Here is a 27,136-nt window from a genome sequence, read left to right as displayed (position 1 = left end):
ATAGCTTGTTAAAGCCCAGAAGCTTTTTAGCAACCACTTTCACCAGTGAAAGAAAGAGTGCAAAAGTTTTAGTTTGCCTTTCAAGCTTAAAAGTGTGCAGTTGCCATTGGCAGTGCAATAACTGTCTAATGATGAATAGTACTTTGCAAAATTCTAATTTTATTTATATTTGTGCAAATATTTTTCTTCATTTATAACTTACATGCCAATTAGATCTCTAGACTAAAAAAGATCAGATAATTATCCCCTGGGGAATAATCAGCGTTGAAAAAGAAACTGAAGTGTTCTGAAGAATTGCTGTGATTATCATTTTAGTTAGCCAGTAAAGGTAATACCTTTACACCACTTCATTTCAAAAGAGTTCATTTCCTTATAATATATTTATTTTATTAAATTAGTCTGTCATATGCTTCTTTTTGGATTTCCTTTTGTGTTAATGTTTTATTGTTTTTCGTAAGGCTCAGTCTAGAATTCCTCTGTGCACAGTTGGCATTTGCAAAAAGTAATAGAAACAACAAATATTGTTGTTTAGAGAGAAAGAGTAGGAGAGTAGCGATGCCTAAATTTACATGATGTAATTGAAATGTGTCTCTGCATCCTAAGAATTTAAAATGTAATACTCAATGACATGAGGTACATGGAAGAAGCCTAATAATGAACAATTGAACAGTATAAACTGTTGATAACACTATACCCAGAGAAATGTATATTAATAATAGGTTTTATTTTTGCCTCAGTACTCCTTTGGTATTTATATTATATATCATCTGTGAAATGATAATTATGTACTTATTTTCTTGATGGGATATCAACTAATTAAAAAATGTTTTAACCATTATGAGTGTCCATATAATTCAGTGGTTTTACCATTCTTTTACACCATGTTGTATTTCATATCTGATATATAATTTTCATATACTTAGCTTTAAAGGAATAGTTCAGTGTGAAAAGAAATTGGGTAAATAGAGAAGCTGTGCAAAATAAAAAATGTTTCTAATATAGTTAGTTAGCCAAAAATGTAATGTATACAGGCTGGAGTGAACAGATGTCTAATAAAACAGCCAGAATCCAACTTCCTGCTTTTCAGCTCTATAACTCTGAGTTAGTCAGCGACTTGAAGGGGGGCTACATGGTACATTTCTGTTCAGTGAGTTTGTAATTAATATTCAGCATTCAGCTCAGATTCAAAAGCAACAGAAATGACCCATGTGCCCCCCCCCTCAAGTCTCTGATTGGTTACTGTCTGGTAGCCAGGGCAACCAGTCAGTTAAACCAAGAGAGCTGAAAAGCAGGAAATAGTGCTCTGACTGACTTGTTATACATGAAATCACTCCAGCCTTTAACATTTTTTATATTGCACAGCCTATCTATTTACCCAGTTTTTATTTTTACACTGAACAATTCCTTTAAGTGTTTTGACTATTCCTCTACCTGTATTATATTTCATACTTGAAAATCAGTTTCCAAATAATTCACTTTGAGTAGTTATATCATTGTTCTTTATAATTCCCTTTAAGTGTTTTCATAGTTCTTTTACCTGATTTTATATTTCATGTTTGAACTAGTTTTTTATTTCATGTTTAAACTAGTTTTGTGCCAGACACTCTCTTAACCCTGCATAATATTGTTTTCTCTTGGCTGTTGTCACCTTATTATTTGCTACAGAACATCACCTACCTAGCATTGTCTCTCTAATGTGTAGTTAGAGAAAGCCATAGGCATAATAGAAAATATAATAGAAATATAGTATAATAGAAAATATGCCACCCTAATAGGTTCTCTTCTAACACTTGGTAAAGGATTTTATTGACCTAAAACAACTAGTAGAGCTTATGCTGTGGAATTTTGGACTGCATCCATACTTTTTTTTTGCTATTTTTGAATTGGATGAGGACCCTTACTGACCACTCTAATAATATATTTTGCTACCTTTAATGTGCTGTCAATTTGACCATATAATCTTTTCTGGAATGAGGCTGTAGATTTCAGATTTTCATCCAGCATATGAAAACCCTTCTGTCATTATCATAATAATTACCAGATTTTTACTTTTCAGCCTTCCCTTTGTAAATGAGGCCCACTATGGTTGAATGTATTTGTTAATGTCAATTCAGTAAATATGATTGAATCAGTGTGCATTAGGAGTTCATGTAATTCTGGTTCTTCTCTACTTAGGAAAGACCAGAGAAAAGGTATCAGAAATGTTCTTTCCTATGCACAGCAATATCAGTAGAATTTCCTTTCTTCTACTGAAAATGTTACCCGGATGTAGCAGGTTTGGTAGAATTGACTAGAAGGTGGGACTGTAGTAAAAATTGCTAATATCTCAAATGTAAAAAAAAAATAATTAATGTGAAATTCAAAAAGTGCTTAGAAAAGCACTCCTAGCAATATCATTATTTCTTGTGAGGGTTTACATTCCCTTTAAAGAGCAAAAAAGGGCTAACATAAGTATTTATCATTTTGTAACTATATAAATATTGCCTTTGGCACATGGAGGCCTATTTATCAACAGTCTCATTTTAGTGGTTTTAGAGTGAAACCACAACTAAACTCACTTTCTCTAAACCACGAATGTCATGAAATTTATATAAAGATGCAAACTGAAAAAGCAGGAACAGGAAAAGTCACAAAAACCATAACTTTTTCCTATCATTCCCCAAAAGCCAGCTTCAAAAACACAGAAAAACTTCAAAAACCACAAATCAAAGAAAGACATCTGCCATTAACTTCTACATGCTTTCAACAGGTTTTAACTGGAGTATTTTCTGATTCAGAATTGTTTAAATAATAAATCCAGGAAAAGTTTTACTTTCCACCCCCCCCCCAGATTTTCAGCATCAAAAAGCCCAAAAAAGTTGAGGTTCCATAAAGTGATCACTTTCATAAAATAACTGTAGTGCTGCTATCCTCATTGATTGATTAACATATAGATCTGCTTTACAACTGTTCATGGACAACAAACCTATGAAGCTTCAGACCCTCATTCCCCTCCAATGTCTCTAGAGGCATTCCTCTAGTGTAGATGTCCTCTTCTTTTTGTAGGACACTTGAGTGAATGCATATCAGTTTTTTTTAGGAGTAGTCCAAAACCCTGGGCTTGGCATAGATAACCATGGGGAAAGAGTTGTTGGGCAGTTAACTGTTCTTTTAGGGGGTAACAAAAAACCTTATTAGTGGAAGAAATAAACTGAACAAATATACAGTAAAATCCAATGAGCTACTGAGCATGAGTAACTTCCAAAGTGAGGAAAAATACTATCTATTTAGCAGAGAAGGTAAGGGACACTAAGGAGGAAGGGGTGAGTCCTTCAAGCAGGAGCTGATAATGTGCTGAAAGTAAAAGGACAGAGCGGGTGAAGAATCTGTGACTGGATGAGTAGGGATGGATAGGGCAAATAAACTGGAGGTAGACAGACTAAAATAAAGTTGTATTTCATCCTGGGTATATTTATTTTTAATATTCTTAATTTGTATTTTGATAGTAGTTGCATTTATGTATATCAAGTTATATTCACGTGTGTATATATATTTTTTAGTTTGTGTTGCAGTATGGAAGAACCATCACATGCGGACAGTCACCAACTATTTCATTGTCAACCTCTCACTTGCTGATGTGCTCGTTACAATCATTTGTCTTCCAGCAACTCTGCTGGTTGATATAACAGAAACATGGTTCTTTGGGAAGACCCTCTGCAAGGTTATTCCTTACTTACAGGTACATGTATCTTACATAGGGGTTTTATATAGGTTAAAGTCATGTATAAATAAATGAATAAAGTGGAAGAGTCAGATGCAAATAAGTTCATATAATACACAAAAGCCATGAATATCTTGTAAATTATATCCTTATAAACGGTGAGTTCTGATGTCATCAGTTATAAACGGTGAGTTCTGATGTCATTTTTGTCACATGACTCACTGAAACTTGTGTATTATAATAAATAAAGTACCCCCAGTTGCAAAATGTGAGGATATTAGAAGTTACCTCGGAGTTCCATGACCTGTATAAAAGTACTCGGCCTTCGGCCTCGTACTTTTATATGGTCATGAAACTCCTCAGTGACTTATAATATCCTTATATTTTACAATAGGGGGTACTTTATTCACTATATAATTTTGTTATACTGCAAATGCATTTGCCTGGGGAAATTTGAAGAAAGCAGGAGCCGGAAGAAGATCTCTCTGTGGTGCTCGCTAGACAAATCAATCCTAGTTTATTAATCTTCATAAAAAATAATGTTTAATTAACAACATTGCTGTTTGCATACATGATAATATTATCTAATTAATAAATGGTAATTTGATAGAATAGCACAAGGAAAAATAGTGAATACAAAGACTATAGATTATTTTACATTACGGGAGTTATTTATCAAAGTCCGAATCCAAAAACTCAAAAATTGTTAGTTTTTTTTTAAAATAAAATCTAAATTTTTAGGGGTAAAATCAGAATCAGAATAATCAGATTTTGATAAATAAGGCCATTAATATAATTACTGGATTTGGTAATGTTCTTTTAATTATGACAGAACATGGCTTGATGCTTAAGTACCAGTAAAAATAGACACTTAGGGGCAGATTTATCAAGGGTCGAAGTGAATTCGAGGGAATTTTCGAGCTTAAAAATTCGAAATTCAAAGTAATTTTTTGGATACTTCAACCATTGAATAGGATACTATGACTTCGAATTTACTTTAAATTCAATTCGAAGTAAAATAGTTCGAATATTCGATAATCAAAGTACTGTCTCTTTAAAAAACTTCGACTTCAATAGTTCGCCAAATTAAACCTGCCGAAGTGCTATGTTAGCCTATGGGGACCTTCAAATGCATTTTTCTACGATTTTGTAGTCAAAGTAAAATCGTTCGATCGATCGATGAAATCGTTTGAATCGTTCGATCGAACGATTTTAGTTTGACCGCAAAACGGTCAAATTCAATAAAAAAAACCTTTGACTTCGATATTCGAAGTATAGCCATTTGATGGTCGAATTTCAAAGTATATTTCACTTCGAAATTCGACCTTTGATAAATCTGCCCCTTAGTATAATAAATTACAATAATTATGCTTACAGTAGTTGCTTTTGTAAAGACAAACCTATTACTGTAGGCTATGAAAAATAATACATTTTTTGAGAGGCTTCTAACTTCTATTTTATTTTTCTCTTTAGACTGTGTCTGTGTCAGTTTCTGTGCTAACCCTCAGTTGCATCGCCCTGGATAGATGGTATGCAATTTGTCACCCGTTAATGTTTAAAAGTACTGCCAAAAGAGCACAACAGAGTATCGTTATTATTTGGATTGTATCCTGTGTTATAATGATTCCTCAGGCTATTGTCATGGAGTGCAGAAGTGTGTTTCCAGAATTAGCCAACAAAACAATCCTATTTACTGTGTGTGATGAGCGCTGGGAGGGTAAGTGACCTGTTAAAATTCTTTATAAAAAATGTAATTACAGGTATGGGACCTGCTCTCCAGAATACTCGGGACCTGGGGTTTTCTGGATAATGGATCTTTCCATAATTTGAATCATCATACCTTAAGTCTAATAGAAAACAATTTAAACATTAAATAAACCCAAATTAGGCTGGGTTTGCTTCCAATAAGGATACAATTTAGATTATTTAAATAAAATGGAGTCTATACTTATGAGATGACCTTTCCGTATTTCGTAGCTTTCTGAAAAACAAGTTTCCGGATAATGGATCCCATACCTGTATTTGCCTTCCAATAATTTGGACCTTTCTGTTTATTGGTTTTCTTAAGAGATCCCATATGTGTAGCTCAATTTCCAGGATTAGTGCAGCCAGTTCCTACAATGAGTTATTGTCCTATGTATATGTAGCCTGTTTCAGGTTTATATGGGGGTTATGTAATAAAAAGGCGCTAAGTTTGGCCAGGACTTGGAGCAGTATCCTATAGAAATCAATCTGCAGGAAGCAATTCTTGGTCACCTGTTTAAAAGCAAACATCTTATTGGTTTCTATGGGTTACTTTGCCTGGGCAAACATACTGCCTTTTATTACATATCGGGGTATTTGTTTTTTTATAGTTACATTTTTTGAAAATGGTCACTCTGTTGGGTAACATTTTGATTATCTGATAAAACCACAAAAATGTGTATTTTCATGTTTGATCTCTGAAGTATCTGGGGATTGGCTTTGGTCAGTCATTGGGAAAATTTAGATTTTTTTTAGGTACCCATTAAATTCTAAGATAAAGGCGTTTTGTGCAGTGTTATGTCCCAATTACATTTATGTACAAGAAAAGTGAGTATGCTTTATGTGTGATTGTGTTGGATTTGGAAACTATGGGGATAGTGCATTACCCATAGCGTCCAATCAGCACATACTGTTATCTGACCTGTTGGTGGAACCGACATTGGTTGCAGTGGGTTACTAGGCATATGTAATGAATATTTGTGACAGAATATTTGTTAATTTGCCACAGAATGTTGCTGAATTCTATGAAGTACCTAGCTATATAACGGGAGTCTGAGTGTACAAATAACAAAACCATCCTCCTCTATCGAGGAATAGCAATTGATTGATCCAGTTTAGCTTTAATAACTGAACTGCTCCTCTATGTGAAGAAATTTCCAATTAATGAATCCAAGTAACTTTTAAATGTCTCCTAGCATGAACATCTCATTCCAGGTGCTTTCCTAACATTGCTTAATATAGGTCTCCCCAGGACATTTCTTTGGTGTTTTAGATCTGGGGTTTTGACTTGGTCATTTAAAAAAAAATTGATATTTCTATTCTTCATCCATTTTCTTGTAGACTTGTGTATTTGGAATCATTGTCTTGCCACATGACTAAATTGCACTTCAGCTTCAGCTGATGGACAGATGGCCTGGTATTCTCCTGTAGAATTCTTTTATATAAAGCAGAATTCCTGCTTCCTTCAATGATGGTAAGTTGTTTAGGTCCTAAGGCAGCAAAGAATCCCATGACCATGACATTGCCACTAGAGCCCAGCTTAATAAAGAATTATAATTTACAATGCCATTTAAATGTATCCAATGTACATACATGTAATTTCTTGTTGACTTCCTTCACTGTGAGTTCTGGAAATTATTTGCTGCTAAATAAATATTGATCTTTAGCTTGTTCCCCAGCTGTGTTCAGAACTCGTTTGCATTTTCGCAAATGTGTAAGTGATTGTTTTGAATTGCAGATGAAACACATCTCTAGTTCTGAGCATTAAAGCATGAAATATTTATCCCCCCTTACATTATTTTAACTCAAAAAGTTTAACTTTTAGCTTATCTGTCCATGAATGGCTGCATAGACAATGGTGTGTGGCTCAGTTCTTAAACAAAAAAGAAAAAGAAAAAAGGGAAAAAAGTAAAAATAATAATAGTATAGTTTATAGAATGGTCTCTTACCAGGGTAACCCCCAGTCCAAGGGTTTGCCAATCAACTTTACAACATGTAGAGATTTTGGAAATAAAATTAAAAAAGCTTGAATACGACATACATAGGCCTAACGCGTTTCATGAGTAAGTGCCCACTTCAGGCATGAAATGTGTTAGGCCTATGCATGTCCTAATAAAGCTTTTTTAATTTTATACATGTTGGCTACTTCTTCACTTTTTGATGGCCTCTCTCCATATTCGAAATCTCTATCTGTCCATGAAACCTTGTTTCAGCACTCACCCAAGTGCTTTTTAAAAAACTAAAATCAGCATTCTTTTTAGTGAGTAATTACGTTCATCTTGCTTTTGTCCTATTAATATTCCCTGGGTTGGATTTGTGGTTTTGGCTAATTCTGGATGATTTAGATGATTTTTTTGCAGTTAAGGCCCCTATTGTAATATTTTACTGTTGTCCTAATCTTTTCCATATAGGAATTGTATCCTTGATTTTGGGATTGCAGAGTTTTGCAAGTATTTGATATCAAGGTGTGTTACCTTACCACCATCACTATAGTCCATGCTTGATACCTTGCATAATTAGAGGCAGTCATTAGCTGGTGTCTCTCTTAGATGTGTTAAGTGCTTCTATCTTTGAATTCCTACTGGGCAAGCTGGTCTGTAATAGAGCAGATTCTGGATTGCTTTTAAGGTCAACTTTCTTTACTAAATAACGTATCCTTTTACAACATATTAAATAAAGACGACAGAGAACAAGATATAAGCAGCCAATGACATTGGTTTTATTTGGAAGCATTAAATGTTGTGGATTACTTACTATAAGCATTTTATACAGCTACAGGAATAATGTTGCAACCACAGTTGCAAAGAAAGCCGTAAGATAATACTGGATTTGTTTCCCTGTTAAAAATGTTTCAAAAAGTCAACTCTTTACATGGATTTATCAGTTGTATTCATACACTAGTGATTTGCCTAAAAATATGCACCAACATTTGGAGTTATTTGAACACTCAGTCTCCCTTTGTATATATATTGAGCATGAAGAAGTAATGCATATTTCTTCACTTGTAAAATTGAAATAGCAATTATATACTAGAAATGCATGTGAATGAACTCCCTTTTAAAGGGGAGCAAAGAATGTATTTTACTTGAGAGCTGGTCTAATAAATGGAGCAATACCCACTTTGATTCCAGTTAAGAAGTCCTTTGTTTTACAATTTCTACATTTGTTTTTGCTATGCCTTTTACACTGAAATGTTTTAATTCAACACTGTGACAGCCCTTAACCATAAAACTGCCTGCCTGGGTTTCAAAATGAGGAAAACCGGGCAGGACTCTATTAGACTGATGCAGTGATTGGCTGATCATACCCCTGCCCTTGATATCACTGATCTCACTCCAACTTCACCAAATCCACCCCAGATTTCACCAACATCCCTTTGCGATCTTAGTTTGTGTGCTAGACGAAAATATAGGATTAGGGTTAGTATTTTCGGTTCCCTTTAAACAACATATGATGTACAAGCAGCTGTATCCTTTGATGATTTGAAGGCAAGCACAAATACTCCAGTGCAGCTCAAGGAGAACAGCTTACTAGTGTTGGGTGAATAAATTCACCATGCATGGATTTGTGGCGAATTTTAGCATTCTGCTGCCCATGAATGTTTTCGCAAAACTGCGTCGAAAAAATCGGCAGCAAATAATCTGATTCAACACTTGAATCGTGAAAATTGCCACACATAAAAATTGTTGAGCATCAAAATTTTTCAGACGCCCATTGAATTTAATGCATTTGGACAAAATAGTCACGCATATAAAACTTGTCGTGTGTCAAAATTATTTTGACACCCATTGACTTCAATGTGTTTCTCAAATTTTCGCAGTTTCACTCATTTTTTTCTCAGCTCCGCAAATTATTCGGCAAAGCAAAACGGCCCAGATTCACCCATCACTACAGCTTACAGTGAGTGGAGCTATCATTCCCTGGTGACCATTATTATGTTCCTTTAGATATTACAAGGTTATATGTACAGAACTGCTCATAGGACCACTAGCTAAATTCCAGGAACAAAAGTGTGAAAACAGACCTTAAAGTATGAAAACACTCTGGTATATGAAAGGGTTAAAACAAAAGCTAAACACATCTCTTCTGAACAGCATTCCATTATTAAAAGTATATTACAAACTGATTGCAATCGTGTACTTAACCGTCATAATGGATGTGATGCAATGATCATGCTATTGATCGAATACTTTGAAGTATATCATTTTTAACAGATTCTGCTTCAAGAAACTATATTGATTGATGTAAACGCATTAAAACGGCATTTTCATTTACTGGCGTGTCGTTGAAAATCTTTATTATTGTGGCCAGTCTTTTAATACAAATTGTGCAGTGACAATGGAAGCACATATATTGTATTCAAAGATTGGCCACAGTAATAAAGATTGTCCTAAGCTTGTCCTTTAAACTCCACTTGTGACATAAAGTATACAGAATATCTGGCTGCGCTAATGTTCCAGCTGTAACATAATGTCATAGTAACTATTTCTCTGACAATAGAGAGAAAGACTTCGATCAATATGATTGTATTTGTGAGCTATCACTCTGGTTTGGGACACAGCTGTTCCCTAGAGGACACTATTTGTTTACCTTTTGTTACAAGGGCTGTCAGTACAGCATACATTCCATAGGATCTTTTTGACTCAGATGAGCACTACATAAATGGTAGTGAAAGGATGTGGTAGCTGTATGCAGAATAGCATATAGTGGGCCCCAATGGTTTTTAAACATGTCAATATGCTGAACAATTGAATTAAAAACAATCATGTCTAGTGCACTAAAGAACTAATAGCATCAGTACCACTTTCCGGAGAATTGCCAAATATTGCTGTTTTTTATCTAGAATATTTTCAATTAGATTTTGTAATAGCTGAACTTTTGACATTTTACAAAAGTGTTCCATTACTGTGAGCCGTGAAACCAATCAGAGATGTTCCTTAACGTCTCTTATTTAAAAGAGTCAGTTGCTATGAAAGCATCTTGGAATTTCTCTACTTTCTATCATGTAAAATGTAAATTCATATATAGTACCACATTTCCATATATGAATATACAATTAGTGTGCTGAAGAAAACAAAACATACTTGCGATTTGATTAAATTAAAAGCAAACAAAAGTGGTCAGGACAGAGGTCATGGTAAATAGGTCAGTGCTGTAAAAATTCCATATATAAGGTACAGTACTGTCAGCCATGTGTTGTCTTTTGAATTTGCTGCAGCGGTTTCATGGTTTTTGTATTATATACAGTATATATATATATATATATATATATATATATATATATATATATATATATATATATATATATACTCGAAAACTTGCTTGAACAGCACCTATAAAGGTAAAGTGTGCCTGGGTGCAAAATGCAAACAATAAGTTAACTGTCCCAAATAAGGCATGCACGCACAGGTCTTATCCAAGGTAAAAAAATGGTGTTCATTCAGCAAAAAACTGCTAATGTTTCGGCTAGCCTTCCAGCCATTCTCAAACTTTGAGGGCCCTCCCCCTATGAAATGCAGTGTAAAATCTCCCCCGGTCCAGCCACCAGCAATAACGTTATCGCTGCTTTGGCGGGCCCAAAGGGGGTGCAAGCCCAGGTGCGGTCACACCCCCTACACCAGGGTCGGAACTAGGGGTAGGCAGAGTAGACACGTGCCTAGGGCGCAAAGCTGGAGGGGCGCCAGGCACTTACCTTCCATGCTGCCTGCCTACCCCTAATCCGGTCCCCTCTCTTCAGCAGAGTTGGCTTGCGTGTCCATTTGCGCATGCGCGCCAGCGTCCGTTAGGGCATACACGCTAGCGTCCATTTGGGCATGCGCGCCTGCGTCCTTTCAAGCGTGCACACATCAGTTCGCGCATGCGTGCACCAAGTCGGCGCTGCCATCAGCCAGGTTGCCTTGGGCGGCTCTGCCCTACACCCCTGGTAGTTACGCCACTGTGTGGTGAAGTAGACGTCTTATAAATTTCTACCAGTCTCTGACATCAGCTGGGAGAAATTGCTTTCCCTCAAAGCACATGATTGCGTGCCTGTCTGTGCTCACTTCTCGCATGCATGCGTGCATAAACGTACATATGTGCTCAGGGGGTGGGGGCCGATGAGGCGGCCAGTTTGCCTGGGGCACCCATCCCTTATAGCTCTACACCATAAAATTCTTCATTGTACCAAAGGATGCTTGAGGATAATGTAAGACTATCTGTCAGAACATTAAAGCTCAACCAAAAGTGGACCTTACAGGGACAGTAACACCAAAAAATTAAGTGTTGTAAAAGAAAGACAATATAATATAGTGTTGCCCTGCATTGGTAAAACTAGCGTTTGTGCTTCAAAAAAACAACTATAGTTTATATAGACAAGATGCTGTGTAGCCATGGAGGCAGTCATTCAAGCACAGGACACATGGATAACAGATTGGTTCAGAAGAGTCCCATTGTATACTACAGAGATTATCTGTTATCTGTTCTGTATCCTGTGCCTTTTCTCCTTTTTCAGCTTTGAATGGCTGCCCCCATGGCTACACAGCAGCTTGTTTATATAAACTATACTACAGTTTCTGAAGCAAACAGCTGTACCAGTGCAACACAACAGCACTTTATATTTCCATTATTATAGGACAATTTAATTTGTTGGTGTTACTGTTCCTTCAACATTCAAGTAAATCTACCAGGGAATACTTGTAAAAAAATGAAATGGCCAAGTCAAAGGCAGATGTAAATCCCATCAAGATGCTGCAGGATTAGTATGGGAGCCAGTGTGTATTCCACACAACACTTTGCATAGTTGTATGTACAACATGACATGGGGTAACCATCTTTAACAATTATATACATTTCATCTTTCTTTCAGGGTGGTTTTATCTATTCTTTTGAACTCTCTCAAGTGGAAAATGGTTTCAAGATTAGGCAGAAATTCTGGTTTTAGACTCCACATCTACATTAGATAACACTTTTAGTGGTATATATAGTGTTCGCAACAAATGTTTTGCTGCCTTAGTTAACACAAAGTAATTTTTAGTCTCTGCTTTTAGAAATAAAGTCTCAGCTATTAGAAATTTGAATCTTTTGGGCACAATTAAACATTTTGGAGCTTAAATCTCCCCTTTATGCACATTGACAGGTGGATACAATTGAATACAACGTGTGTAATCAGCCCTAGTTATATAGGTTAAGGTTCATTAAGAATATTGGCCTACAAAACTGATGAATAGTGCAGATAAATGCTACATAAATGCTACATATTATAAGGATCAGTAAAGGTAAATATCAAGTTAAGAGCTTTCTTATCTGCATTCCCCTGCCACAGACTGCTTCAGGCTTGAGCCAGAACATACTTTAAGTCTACAAACACAATGAGTTACTATTTATATAAAGGGAGTGCTAAGGAATAGGAGTCAGCTGCTTTCATCCATGCCTAGAGCCTTTACAGATATGCCATTCTACAAGAAGTTCAGGAGCTATTCCTATTTAACTGCATGCTTCATCAAGTGGCAACTTAACAAATTTACAAATGAAGTACCTTTAATGAACTAAAAATCATTTCACGATAATGATGGTGATAATGTACTTTTAGAAGTAACTGCACAATTTAAGCTATACATTGAGGCAAAATGTATTGTCTGAAAACATGACTGTTGTAAATGAACGCTTGGATAAACCTGCAGATCATTTATTTTCCATAGAACACCTGCTAGTAACTTCTTTCATATTACTGAAACTAGAACACCATATGTGATGACTGACAATTTACAAAAGCTGTTTCTTTATTTCGTTTAATTTGTAGGTGTGAGTCTTTTTGTGCGTCTGATTTTAAAATAACTCCAGATCTCCTTTTATATTGATAAAGATGATATATGCAATACATTTGGCTACAATATACGGTATAACTATAAATTATCTTACTAACACCCCATTACTATTCAAGCTGTTTCACAGTATTTTGAAATACATATTCAACTACAGCAAATGCAGTGTTCGTGGAGCTTACATGGTTGTTAGGTGTTACATTCTATTGGTCTAAACTATGGATAAGCAATTGACCACTTTTTTTTCCCCAAATATTTTTTAGGTCAGATTTATTCCAAAGTCTACCACATTTGCTTCTTTTTTATCACCTACATGGTCCCCTTATGTTTGATGATTCTAGCATACCTGCAGATTTTTAGAAAACTATGGTGTCGTCAGGTAAGTGAATACCATCATTTTTCTTTGTTTCTAGTTATGACTTACTGTAATGTGTGGGAATTTGAATGACAAGGGGACTCCTCAATTGACCCAATGCCCTCAGCCATCCCACTGAACCCCATTGTTGCATTCTGTACCTTAATGAAACCCTGGGAGTCAGAAATGAGGGTAAAATGGCCACAGCATTTATTCATCAAGTAAATAGGACCTTGCCAGCCTATTCTAAGGCAATATTCTAAAGCTGAAATTTCATTATAGATCGCTATGATGCTCTGCCATTCCTCACTGAAGATTTTAAATCAGCACTATGTCATACATTATCATATATCCATTGTTTTGATCCAGAGGGAGGCAAAAACCACAGCCTGAAGCCATTGCCAATTATGCCTCAAGAGGGAAAAAAATCCTTACTGACCCCCAATGGTTATCAGAAACATTCCCTGGATCAAGCATTTGACATTAATTTAATATGAATAATACCATGCAGACTCTGTCGTTTATACTGTATAACTGTACCAAAACCACGATATAACGGTGCAAGCAGGACAACATCCACATTTGTTTGTTATTAATAAATAACATCGTCATTTACTTTGCCGATTTACTAACGAAGTGGATCTACTCTAGTGCTACTTCGCACCCTTAGCCAGTAACTTGCCCATTTTACTGAACATTACCATCAGACTTGCCTTTGCCACCTCAGACCAGGCGAAGTGCAATAGAGTAGAAAGGGATTGCTTCAAAAAAAGTTGAAATTTTTTCTAAGTCCCAAAAAACGCTGGCGTCTTTTCCTTTTTTAAGGGTGATAGGCTGAAAAAGATTGTAAATTTTTTTGGGGGTACCCTCCTTCCCCCCTACATTTCCTAACATATGGCAACTCAATGATACAGTGGGCACATGTGTAGGGCAAAATAACAACTTTATTTTATTTTATGAAGCTTTCCGAGGCTTGTGTAGTGTAATGTATTTGCTGCTACATATACGTCCATTGTACTTTAACTCGGCGCCGTATGCAAATTAGGCATCGCTAGTGTAATTTCGCTTTGCTTGATGAATTAACACTAGCGCAACTTCGCTACCTTTCGCCTCCCTGGGCACAACTTTGGATTTTAGTGAATTACCGGCGCCCTGGCGAAACTTCGCCTGGTGAAGTGAGGCAAAAACAATGCTGGCGCAACTTCGGTAAATAAGGTAAATAAATTTGCCATTTAATGTTTTATTGGTATTTATAGGGGTTGTTCACCTTCAACCAAGTAGTTGGTGTCAGATAGATCACCAGAAATAACAACTTTTTCCAATTACTTTCTATTTTCTATGTGTCACCATTTCTCTACTATTGAAATGTAAATTTTTCACCTTCTAAAGCAGCTCTGGGAGGTGGGGGTCCACATTTAGTGGAAACATTTCTTATCTTTGTCCCTGCTGAGCAGAATCTCTAGGTTTCATTACAGGCAGCTTTTAGAATTGATACAATAGTTGCTAATACTCCAGAGATGTTGCTGAGAAATGTATCAACTAAATGTTGCAAAATTGTTAGGGCTCTTACAGACAAGCGTTTTTAGCTGCGCTCCCCTACCGCCTGCGTTCCGGTTTCATGTGTTCAGTAAACACACTGAATGCTTTTCAATGTGGCTATACTCCCACAGACGCATGTAAGCGATGAACGCAGGTAAAATGCAACATGCTGCGACCCAACCTGCGTTTGTCGCTTACAGGCGTCTGTGTGAGTACAGCCACATTGAAAAGAATTCAGTGCGTTCACTCAACGCATGAAACCGGAAGAGCCCTTCAACTTAGATTTTGGAAAAACTGTAAAAAATAAATAATGGAAAGTGAGTGATAAAATATTTATTTCTGGGGAAAAATCTGAAAAAACAGAACTGAAAAAAAGTGTTTGGTAGGTGAACAACCCCTTTACGTTCATTAGTAACTAAGGGACACTATTAATAAAAGGAATACTTTGGAAAATTCAAAGAAATTCATAGTAAACTTGGTAGCAACGTTAGTGGCCAAATTTATCTATATTTGAGATGGCATTTTTAATTGAAGTTTAGATGTTTTTCTGAAATTTTCACAATCTATCAATAAAGAATGTAGGGAAAAATTTAGAAACATTCGTAGAAGTTGTGTTGGGGGATTGACCTTTTTACCCATATAAAATAAAATTGCATTGAACCCAGTCAGCTTGTTTCTTACATTTGCTTGTGATTGAGGGGGAACACACATAAAAAGCACAGAAAAAAAGTTGGGCAAGTTTAGAAATTTTCAGCATTTATACATGGACTTGCCAATTCCGTATTTCACCATCTGCAAATGTTTTTGCGAAACTGAGTAAAAAATTTACAGCAAAAAATTTTTTTGCTGAGACAAAAGTTACAAACACAAAAAAGTCACCACAAAAAAATAATGCCCCATTGACAATCCATTTGGAGTGAGAAAAAACTCCTATCAAAAACGTTGCAAGAAATAACGCCCATTGACTTGATAAAAGTTACGCATGTAAAAAATGTTCCATGTGTGTAACATGTTTTTGGACTATATAGGCCAACAGTGTTAACAGCCAGCTAGTATACTAGAGCATGGGTTACACTGGACTGTAACACTTAAGGCAGGGCCTTCGCAAAGCGGAAGAATTGAAGGTGCGGTGTAGTACAACTACAACTCCCACAGGCCACTGTGTTTTAACCAATAAAGAAATGGGTGCCAGGAGGTTCTTGCAGACAAACAAAACAAAATAACTTTATTTGTCTTTACTCACATCAGTAAAGAGGCATTTGCAGAATATACAAGCACACAGCTCAGACAGTATATCAGAGGCAGATTCAGGTGCATGCCGTGAGGATGTAGTCAAGGCAGTACAGCACCTTCAGGCAGAAATACCTCACATGTGGTCTGGATCTCACTCAGTGGAGTGGTCAGGGAGGAGAACCTAAAGTCTGACACCCTATCCTCTGTGGACCCTTCACTGTAGGCAAATCTTACAGCCTGGGAAGCTACTCCCTGCTACACCTCCTTGTTGGAGCACAAAGCTGCACTTTCTATCTTTCCTTACTGTCTTATTCTCCTAGAGAGTCTATAACAAATATATTCCTGCCACTCACTAGCCTCATTCACAGGGTTCCAGCATCACTGACTTCCACACTAGAGGTTCAGGTCCCTCTAGGGCAAACTGGTTTAACTGGGCCTTGGTGTACCCAGGCTCCATGGAAACATTCGGATGGGGCAGACACCAGAAGCCAAAGAGGAAGATCCACTTCTTCTCACTCACTATACCAAAGTGTGACAGGATGTGGTCACAACACCTCATGGCCAATAAAACAACTATGCAAATTACAACTAACTACAGAAGAAACTGCCCAGCAACTAGGGAGATCAGGAAGTGTATGGATTTAAAACCATAGGGTCACATTAACCCTATGGGTCCTTACATGTGTATGAAAAATTGCGTTAAAAAATGTTGCTTATTGACTTGCAAATTTTTTGGTGAAGCAAGATTCGCTCATCACTAATTACATCTATTAACCAAAGATCCATTATCCAGAAGTATCCAAAACAGGGCAATACAATTCCCCATAGAGCCCTATTTTTTTTTTAAAAAAAAGCTCTGTTTTGACTATTCTACTGTCTCACTATAATAAGACAGCACCTTGTACTGGACCTTTTACTGGCTATTAGCTATGCTTCTAGAAATCCAAGCTGATAAAAACTCTTACTGATGAGTAATTGGTGCAGATCATATAATATACCTGTAGATGTACATGTTCTTACTTGTGTGTGTGTGTGTAGAGAGAGAGAGAGAGAGAGAGAGAGAGAGAGAGAGAGAGAGAGAGAGAGAGAGAGAGAGAGAGAGAGAGAGAGAGAGAGAGAGAGAGAGAGAGAGAGAGAGACTGAAACTGCAATAAGTTCTATTTGATGTAAAATATGGAGAGCACAGCTTATATGACATTCGCTCTTTCACAATGAACTACCCTGATGCAGTTTGTTGGCATTTGAAGCCAGCTTTATCTAAACAGCCCACAATAAGCAAACAGAAAAAAGGAAAACCTGCTCATGATCTTGAGCACATGCTCTATAGTTTATTGGCAGTGCTGCTGCAAATTCAAATTTGTAACTAATGAGTGTTTGGAAATTAAAGAAAAAAAAGTCATAAAAGCAATTTGCATAGATGCAAAACCTTTTAATCGCTAGCTATAGAGAATAATATCTGAATTGACTATGAAAATATATAATTTGCAGAAAAGCCACATGCCATGGCAAGATTTTTCTCTGGAATCTAAAAATCTCATCTTCGTTTTGGCAAATTTATAAAGAGCGAATCAATAAGTAATTGCTTTTAACACACCCCTTTTCTGCTTTGTATTACAGATTCCAGGAACCTCCTCTGTAGTTCAGAGGAAGTGGAAGCCCTTACAATGTTCCATTCATTCTAAAGGGCAGCAATCAACTAAATCAAGAAATAATGCTGTGGCAGCTGAAATAAAACAGATTCACACTAGAAGGAAAACAGCCCGGATGCTCATGGTTGTTCTGCTGGTCTTTGCACTTTGCTACCTACCAATTAGCATTCTTAATATTCTAAAGAGGTAACGTTTGCCAGAGCTGGTATATGATGATAGCTACTCTTTAAGTGGCTAAATAGCAAATACGTTTAGACTCATTTGTTTCTATTAGCCATAAACACTCCAGAAACAGTACTGCATTATTGCTTTGTAAACCATAACTCTTTACAGTTAATATGTGCAAACATTCATTAAAACTTTTTTTTGCTTACTGGTTAAAGGTGAAGTTAGCCTTCAGCTAAGCACTGCACTACCCAATTGCAAACACCTTTCCAGATTCATGGTATAAACAATTCACAAACGCCTTTTTTATAATTTGATGCATAGCAATCCTTTAGCACATTTCCTGCTCTTTAAAGGGGTTGTTCACCTTCAAAGAACTAGTTATTTTCAGATAGTTCACCAGAAATAACGACTTTTCCCAATAACTTTCTATTTTCTATGTGTCACTGCTTTTCTAATGTTGAAGTGTAAAGTGTAATTTTTCACTTTCTAAAGCAGCTCTGGGAGGGGGGGTCACTGACCCTGTAAACTGTTTTAAATTGATACATTTAGTTGATACATTTCTTATCTTTGTCCTTGCTGAGCAGAATCTCTGGGTTTCATTACAGGCAGCTGTTAGAATTGATACAATAATTGCTAATACTCCAGAGATGCGGCTGAGAAATGTATCAACTCAATGTTGCAAAATTGTAACAGTTTAGAGTCCGCACCTGAATTACAGAGCTGCCAGACTCAAACACCAGAGACAGGAACATTCAACTTTAAATTTAGATTTTGGAAAAACAGTAAAAAATTAATAATGCAAGGTAATTGAAAAAAGTCTTTATTTCTGGGGAACAATCTAAAAAGAACTGAACTGAAAAAAGTGTTTAAAAGGTGAGCAGCTGTTTTAAGTTCCTACAACTTGTTGAAGCATAGTGCAACAACATTAGGTTATGTATACTAAGGTCTATGTGGAACACACACCCATCTCTTATAGGCATAATTAATGTTAAAATACTTTTTAGTATACCACAGGCAATGAATGGTTTTTCAGGCGAGTCTGAACCATCCTAAATATTCAGCATCTATATAGTAGTAATGACCCAGGCCTTCAAATGTGTTACAGGAGTTTCCCATCTTGGATTCTGTTAGGAGTGGAATGGACATGTTAATTGACCTTTGAGCAGCTGTTAAGAAGCTAAGCTTTGGGGTTGTCATAAATCATCAAGCACAAAATTAGGTTTGCCGATCATATAAGCTGATGCTACCGGGTTGAATATTCAATTCTATTTCTAATTGTGCTGGGTCTTTAGCAGCCATGTACCAATAATCAGATTTTTTTACTAATCAGACTCACATTGTGCCATTTATATTACATATAATCAGTATATTGTGAGTGGGTCCCTAAGTTCTGTAAGTCACAGCAGCACAGAGCATGTGCAGTAAATCAGCAGAAAAGAAGATGGGGAGATACTGGGGCATCTTTTGGTGGCACAGATCTTTACTGCTAAATGACTGTGGTTGCCTTGGGATGGTATTGAAGCATAAAACATGTACAGCATTTCTGCCCTATTTTTTTAGTTAAGCTTTAGTTCTTTATAAAAGTGTTAATGACAGGAGGGACACAGTAATATATATATTCAAGTATTATCAGCATGTGGAAGGCAAGCATTACTTCTCATCTTTTACACTTTATATGAAAATGGTTTCATGCTGTGCTCACTAACTATGTCTTTTACAGGGTGTTTGGCATGTTTACTCACACAAATGACAGGGAAACTGTATATGCCTGGTTTACTTTTTCCCACTGGTTGGTGTATGCAAATAGCGCAGCAAACCCTATTATTTACAACTTTCTGAGTGGTAAGTGTGTTATATTTCTTTTATTGGTTTATTCCTGAAATATTGTGTATTATATAATAATATTATGTAAAATTATATTATATTATGTGATATTATGATCTTATTGACTACTATATGAATGTCTATTAGATCATTATTAAGAGTGATCTTTTTGCTCGGCACTTTATTAAAAGGAAGGCCCAGCAGTTTGTGCTTCATTCTAGGAGTGCAAAAAGCTGAGCCTTTAGAATTAAGCCACTGGCTTGTAGGTATGCATTTTGCACCCTGCTCCAGCTTTTTAAATGATTTCTAAGTGCTTCAGTTCAACTTGCTTCATTTGTACAAATTTGCAATCAACATATTGTAGTGTATATGTAAAAATCTGTATGTCTTTTTCAGCATGATTCCTTGATTTTTTGCTCCTTAGATGATACAAGAAAAGAACATTTAAAATCATTGTTATTGTAGTAATTGCAAATCAGATTGGCAAGCAAAAGTGAATCTAGCATATGACCATAAAAGTGAAGATAAAGATAAATAAATCAAAATAAATATCAGCTCATTCAGCCCTGTGAAATATGTTGGTGCTATAAAAATACAGTAAATGTAACAAAAGAGTGGTATGATGAAACTTTCATTATAGACAGATATAGCTGAAACTAGTGTCCTGCAGCGGGTCAGGTACCTGTGGGTACCCTCGGGTTACCCTCAAAAACAAACCTGCGGGTTGCGGGTTGAAGTTCCGGGTGTGGGTATAGACGATAGTCTGCGAGTTTACGGGCCGCGGGTCTCAATAGCGATTTTTATTCCCTTTTTCTGATCCCGTCTACTTCCGATGATGTCACTTCCAGTTTACAATGACAGCACTTCCTGATTCTTGATGGTCAGCGGGTCACGGGTCCGAGTTGCAGATAAGATACTTGCGGGTGTGTAGGCTTTTGGCAGAGAGCTCAGCATGTGTGGCAGATGCACTTATTATGTAACAATTTAAGATAATCAAAGAAACAATTGTAGCAATTTAAGATAAGCAGGTCTCTTGGGGAAACTGTGACTTGCAGCTTAAAGGGCAATTCACCTTCATTAGCAAAACTGTAATAACACATACAAACCACAGAAATGTGTTCAACCTTTCATAACCTGCCAAATTTTGTAAAATGGACATAGTAATTAGGGGGTGTTCGCTGCGCTCTGCACGGCAAATCTTTTTGTCCCTCTTTCTATTTCCAAAATGTTGGGAGGTATGATTTTAACAGACTTGCTTGAAAAAAATATAGCACCTCTTCTGACATATACCTCACCTGTACATACTTTCCTAGTCTGTAACACCTTTATGATTTTCTACTGCTGGCATGCGCCTGCATTTTATTTATCTTCTTACCGGCATCCCTTGTGAAAATCCCTGTTCTCACATGTGCAGTAGAGTAAACCTGACAAAGATCTACCCTATTGTGCATGCCCAAATGGAAAGGAAGGGGAACACAAATCTAAGGAAAGGAGATGCCTGTGCAGCACTTATGTAGCTTATTTATGGGCCTGAGCAGCTTTCTCCTAACAGTAGCACTGGAGGGTGCCTAACATTTTGCCTCCCTCCATTAAAATGTTTACACAGACAATTTGCAATTATGTTTCATTTTTGTATTGTGTGTGGTTTTTGAGTTATTTCGATTTTTATTCAGCAGCTCTCCAGTTTGCAATTTCAGCAATCTGGTTGCTAGAGATAAAATTAGCCTAGCAACCATGCATTGATTTGAAAAAGAGACTGGAACATATATAGTAGAGGACCTGAATAGAAAAATGAGTAATAAAAAGTAGCAATAACAATAGTCTTACAGAGCATTGTTTTAGGTGGAGTCAGTGACCCCCATTTGAAAGAAACAGTCAGAAGAAGAAGGCAAATAATTCAAAAACTGTAAAAAAGAAAAAATGAAAGCCAACTGAAAAGTTGCTTATACAGTAATTAGTATGCAGTCCCACTAGTCTCTGCATATGCTCTATTCTGTATGGCTAGCACCCAGGTCTCTCTTAATATACCCTACCATTTATGGCACATAAGGCAAAATCTCCAGAAAACACTATTCCCCACTTACAAAAACAGACATTACATACTGCCTCCTTTGCATTTGTTCAATACTTCCTGATGTAAGGTTGTAGAAAGGAGCTTGAGTAAGTTATTAGTACAGGCTATGTGCTGCATGTATTGCCTTGCACCTGATAAATGAGCCCTCTTTCCTTTAACATGGGTTCTTATCATAGTTACGGATGGGATTGTAATAGCTTGTTTTGACTCAAACGCCATTCAGCTCAGGTTTTTTTTGTACTTTGTGCTCCATAGACTGGCATCATTTGTACATAATTTAAATAAAAGTACATTGGCATACAGTATTTAAGACTTTACTTCAACGTTTTAGTTCCAGTATAAGAGTAGTTGCCTTTGAGTAGTAATGACTGCCTTTGCATCAGTGTCTCTTTATGTTCAGCTAATGATTGTGACTCAGTTTGTAGCATTTGCTGAAAAAAATTGACTACTGTAACTTTTTCATTTTCCAGGTAAATTTAGAGAAGAGTTCAAAGCAGCTTTTTCATGCTGTTGCCGTGGAATTCATAATAATCAGGACGATCATCTCATTCGAGGCAGAGCAAGCACTGAAAGCAGAAAATCATTGACTACGCAGATCAGCAACTGTGATAATGTTTCCAGACTTTCAGAACATGTTGTCCTCACCAACATAAATACTTTAAATGCAAATGGCAGTGGAGCGGTTCACAATTGGTAGCTTCTTTATGCCATAGTGACCTGTTGCAAAAGCAATCAAACGAATAACAAAATAAAGTTTTGCATTATTAAAGAACAATTTTACTTGCTAGGTCACCACTGACTCAATGAAACAGACATAATAAATGTTGCAGTTGCTAAGAATTGGCCTTGGGATGCACCGTAATCATTTTTCAGATATGGAGCAATACTGAAAATGATAACGAATGCTGGAATTTGCCCCTACAGGGTGACTGGATGTATGGCTGGAGTATTATTCATGTTCATTAATGCATTTTCTTTTTGTAATTTTGATCTCCATACTTCAAGTCTGCTAAAAAAAAAAAATACATTCACAAGACACAGTTTTATTTTTACAGGGAAAAGGAAACCTTTAAAAAAAATATAAAAAAAAATGATTTGCTTAAAATGGACTCTATAGTAGATACCGTCCCCATGATTCAGAGCTTTCCAGATAAGGGATGCCATAGCTATTGTATATAGGATTAATACAACTCAAGTGGGCAATATAATATCGGTCGCTAACGCAAAAATTGTTCGCAATGCGAAGACATTTTCACAAAGTGAACCATTTTTGCCCCTCATATGACAGTAGGACAGCTACTGCGAATTTTATAGTTTGGGATAGTGTGCAGTATATGTAATAAAACTTCTTATGGAAGAAGTTGTTACGTATGCTCCAAAAGTTTCCGCCACCTTCAAGCAGGTGTTCAAGTTTCACAATGCGCAATTAAGATTCACAATGCAATAAAAAGTCTAATGAAGAATATTACATTGCAAATGTATTCACATGCACTTTCTTTTTCTTATTTGTGCGAAAATGTGTTTTCTTAGTGAATGTTATTCCATTTCCCTCTTGGACAATAGTTCTTTGGAAGGTGATTCTGTGGATATTTATCATATTGGACTATATTAAAGGAGAACTAAAACCCTACCAAAAGTCCCCACGATCTTGCAGGCATTGCCCCCCTCCTGTCTCCCTTCCCATGATAGTGTTAGTGTTAAAAAACCCTTTCAAAAATTCTTACCTTTAAATGCAGAGAAGAGCAGAGGAGTTGCCATCTTCTGGATCATCATGTAGTCTTTGGGTCTCTTCACCGTCACGTAGTCTGCCAGTGCATGCACAGTTGGGCCAAGTCAGGAATCAGCTCCGAAGACTACACAAAGATCTGGAAGATGGTGACCGGGAGCTCCGCTGCTCTTCTCTGCATTTAAGGTTCAGAATGTTTGAAAGGTGTTTTTTTTAACACCATATTTCTTAAAAGGGAAATTTTCTAATTTGGCACATAATGGCACATACAATTTAAAAGTATATTATCATGAAAACAGTTTATTTACATGTAGCAGGGTTTTACATATGAGCTGTTGTAATAAAGGTGTGAACCTTTATCAATATTAATAATTTTATTAATTCATATTAATAAAAATAGTTATACAATTATACAGGATCAATGATTATACCTTTTGATATACTGCTTGTGAGCAATAACTTACCCACACACAAGTAAAGGTAGAATTTAAAAACATTTACTTAGCTTCATGTGATGGTAATTTACAAGAATAGTCAGTTCAGCATTAATTCAGCACAATCAGGGAGCCCCACAACCTTTGGTTCATCACCCTCAGGTTCCTGATAATCAAAAGATGATCCAATCCTGGCACTCACTCATGGGTCCGAAGCAAAGCTCCTCATTGAAAAATTAAATTGTCCTTATACTCAACAGCTACGGCGATCTTTAACCCTGCATGCCGACGCAGGCAATATTATTAGCTTATTGTTCTAAAAGATGAGCAAGAACTTTGTTTATCTTCAACCAAGACTCCGTTTGTTACTCAATCTGAGTCTTGTATGTCTGCTTTCTGTTTATTGATTCTTAAGTATATTTGTTGGGTAACCATACCTGTGTTTGCTATGGACTTTTTACCCAGCAATACATGTAGAGCAAGGACGCCTTACATCTTATCTTTATAATAACTCTCTAAAATGTGCTGAATTTACTTCACTGACTAAAGCTAAAGAAGACTTAAATCAGAAGTATATACTGTAAATCATACCGTTAAATTAGACAATATCCATCATGCTACAACTGTTTTATGCAATATATTTTTATAGCAACCTACATTGTTTGGGTGTATAGTTTGTCTTTCTCAGCCAAGGTGCCTAGTATGCCCTGTCCCTCTTGTGTAATTACCCATCTGTTTCTAGATTCTGATATGCAGAGGTCCATTGAATGGCCAGCATTGCTTCATAACTGGCAAATGAAGGAATTGCATCTTAAGGGAAAAATGTGATAAAAACCAAATGTTTACTCACAGTGTAATGTAAAAGTATGAAAAAGTGTTGGAAGCAAATGGATACATATTTCTGTAAAAGAACAAAAAGATGAAATTTGATTTGTACCAACATATTGCATGAACGGAGTCAGTATTAACAAGGTACATGTATGAGACCTGTTTTCCAGAATACTCAGGACCAAGGGTTTTCTGGATAACCGATCTTGCTGTAATTTGGATCTTCATACCTTAAGTATACTAGAAGATCCTGTAAACAATAAATAAATCCAATATCAGTATTAGCCAAAAAAAGAATTGGAGGATGACTGGGACTGAAAAGCCATGTTTTGTTTGCAAAATAACTAAGCATACAGTATACCTACTGTTAATACAGCAAAACAAATCCAGCCAGTAATTCAATATGGATTTATACTCCATTATAAATGTATTTTTGGCATTTTGCTATTTTTGTTTTTTTTTTTGCCATTTTGATCAGCTGAATGCACACGTGTGTAGATTTTAAAATTGTATGGTAATAATTTGTTTAAAAGTATATGTAAGATAAACCTCTGAAAGTGGAGTAAAAGTTAATTACTGTGTACAATTATATTTAAATAAGATTAGCAATGGATACATCAATGACATTGCTGGATCTCTCAGACATTAGAAAGTATCAGTAATAATTTAAAGAAATTATTACCTTTTTATCTGTGTAACAAATAGCCAACATTAATCCATTCTAGGCTTTCTCACTCTATTGCTGTTAATTTTATCTGCACATACAAAGCCATATAAGCAGTTACCAGTTACTTCTGCCTTAAGGAATTGCTTCTACACAGGTACTTGAACTCCTAATATTATTGCAGAACTAATTCCATTGTTCACTACTATTTTGTGCAGGATTTGAGTCATTGTGTCCACCTACTATTAGAATATATGTTGATCCAATGAGCAAAATGTTCTATTATGCACACAAATATCTATATAAACATTGCTAAAGTTTTTTTAAGTTGCTTAAAATAGTATGCAATGCCATTTTAGGCTCAGGAAAGCTCAATTACCTTGATAGTCCTGACGCCAGATTTGGTTGGCTGATTTTCTGGCTATATATGGCCTCTGTGAAGGCGACGGGTTAGGGAAAGTAGTTTTTACAGACAATCAAGGTTAGTTTCACCTAGTTTCAGTTGCAACCATTATTTAAATAAAAACTGCTAAATATATTACATTTCTTTTGGTTAACTTGCCAGATAATTAGAACATATCTTTGATACAAAGAAACGCCAGGTAAAAAAATGTTGCTTAGTCTGAATAATACAGTATGTCTTTTGCTCCAGGCCATATGAGAGATTTGGTGTACCCAGAGAAATAATACAAGATTAAATGACCATTCAATGACAAGAAAATACATTTTCTTTTCCAGCTTTGCACGTGGGGAATATTAATAATACCAATAAGACATCACAGTAAAAGCTATAGAGAATGGTTTGTGATGTTGTGCCTACATCTTCATTGACAAAAGTAACATATAAATGGAACATGTGTAATGCTGCTTTTGAAATATTTGGCGTTCAGTTTGAAAATCCAGCTAATTTCATTTTCTCAGGGTTTTCTTTCTTTCTCATTGATTGACAGTGTCAAACTACTGTATAGCTGAAATAAATAAAATAAATGGACTGGGTTGGTTTTAAACGATGTTGCGTTTGTCACCCACTGATGTAAATTGCCAATGACATTACATTATACAGGCTCAGAAAAAAATACCTTTCACCTAACACGGCTTTTGAATATTGGTCATCTCTATTGTCTGCATTTTTAACTGTAAATTATGGCACGATCAATAAAACCATCTGAAATGAAAATATGGATAATTATTTTTCATAAACTGTGTGCATTGTCAGAACTGTTATTAAGCAAATATTATTATTATGTTATATAAATATTATTATTATTATTATGTTATTAAGCAAATGCAGTTGATTAGTCTTATAGGCAAGTCTTATGGGCAAATGTAGCATCTGCCCCACCCCATAATGTATTCGACTTATCAATCAAAATCTGATTCTGAATCAGATCAGAAAGAAT

At 36.1% G+C, this 27,136-nt stretch overlaps 1 protein-coding gene across 1 annotated transcript in view; it reads left to right on the top strand.

Moving 5' to 3' along the window:
* Nucleotides 1-23,106, top strand: part of hcrtr2.S (hypocretin (orexin) receptor 2 S homeolog) — a gene marked incomplete at its 5' end in the record, with an annotated part of 35,849 nt that extends 12,743 nt beyond the window's left edge. The window contains 6 exon segments of the mRNA NM_001246233.1: nt 3,540-3,718; nt 5,174-5,417; nt 13,506-13,621; nt 17,987-18,204; nt 19,907-20,028; nt 22,555-23,106. Of these exon segments, the coding sequence (NP_001233162.1) occupies nt 3,540-3,718; nt 5,174-5,417; nt 13,506-13,621; nt 17,987-18,204; nt 19,907-20,028; nt 22,555-22,781 (1,106 nt within the window). The 3' untranslated portion in view covers nt 22,782-23,106.
* Between the last annotated feature and the right edge of the window lie 4,030 nt (nt 23,107-27,136).

The sequence above is a fragment of the Xenopus laevis genome, chromosome 5S (genome assembly GCF_017654675.1).
Source record: "Xenopus laevis strain J_2021 chromosome 5S, Xenopus_laevis_v10.1, whole genome shotgun sequence".
In the NCBI taxonomy this organism is placed as follows: domain Eukaryota; kingdom Metazoa; phylum Chordata; class Amphibia; order Anura; family Pipidae; genus Xenopus; species Xenopus laevis.
Note: the sequence above shows the minus strand (reverse complement) of the source record. Positions and strands in the feature narration are given on the sequence as shown.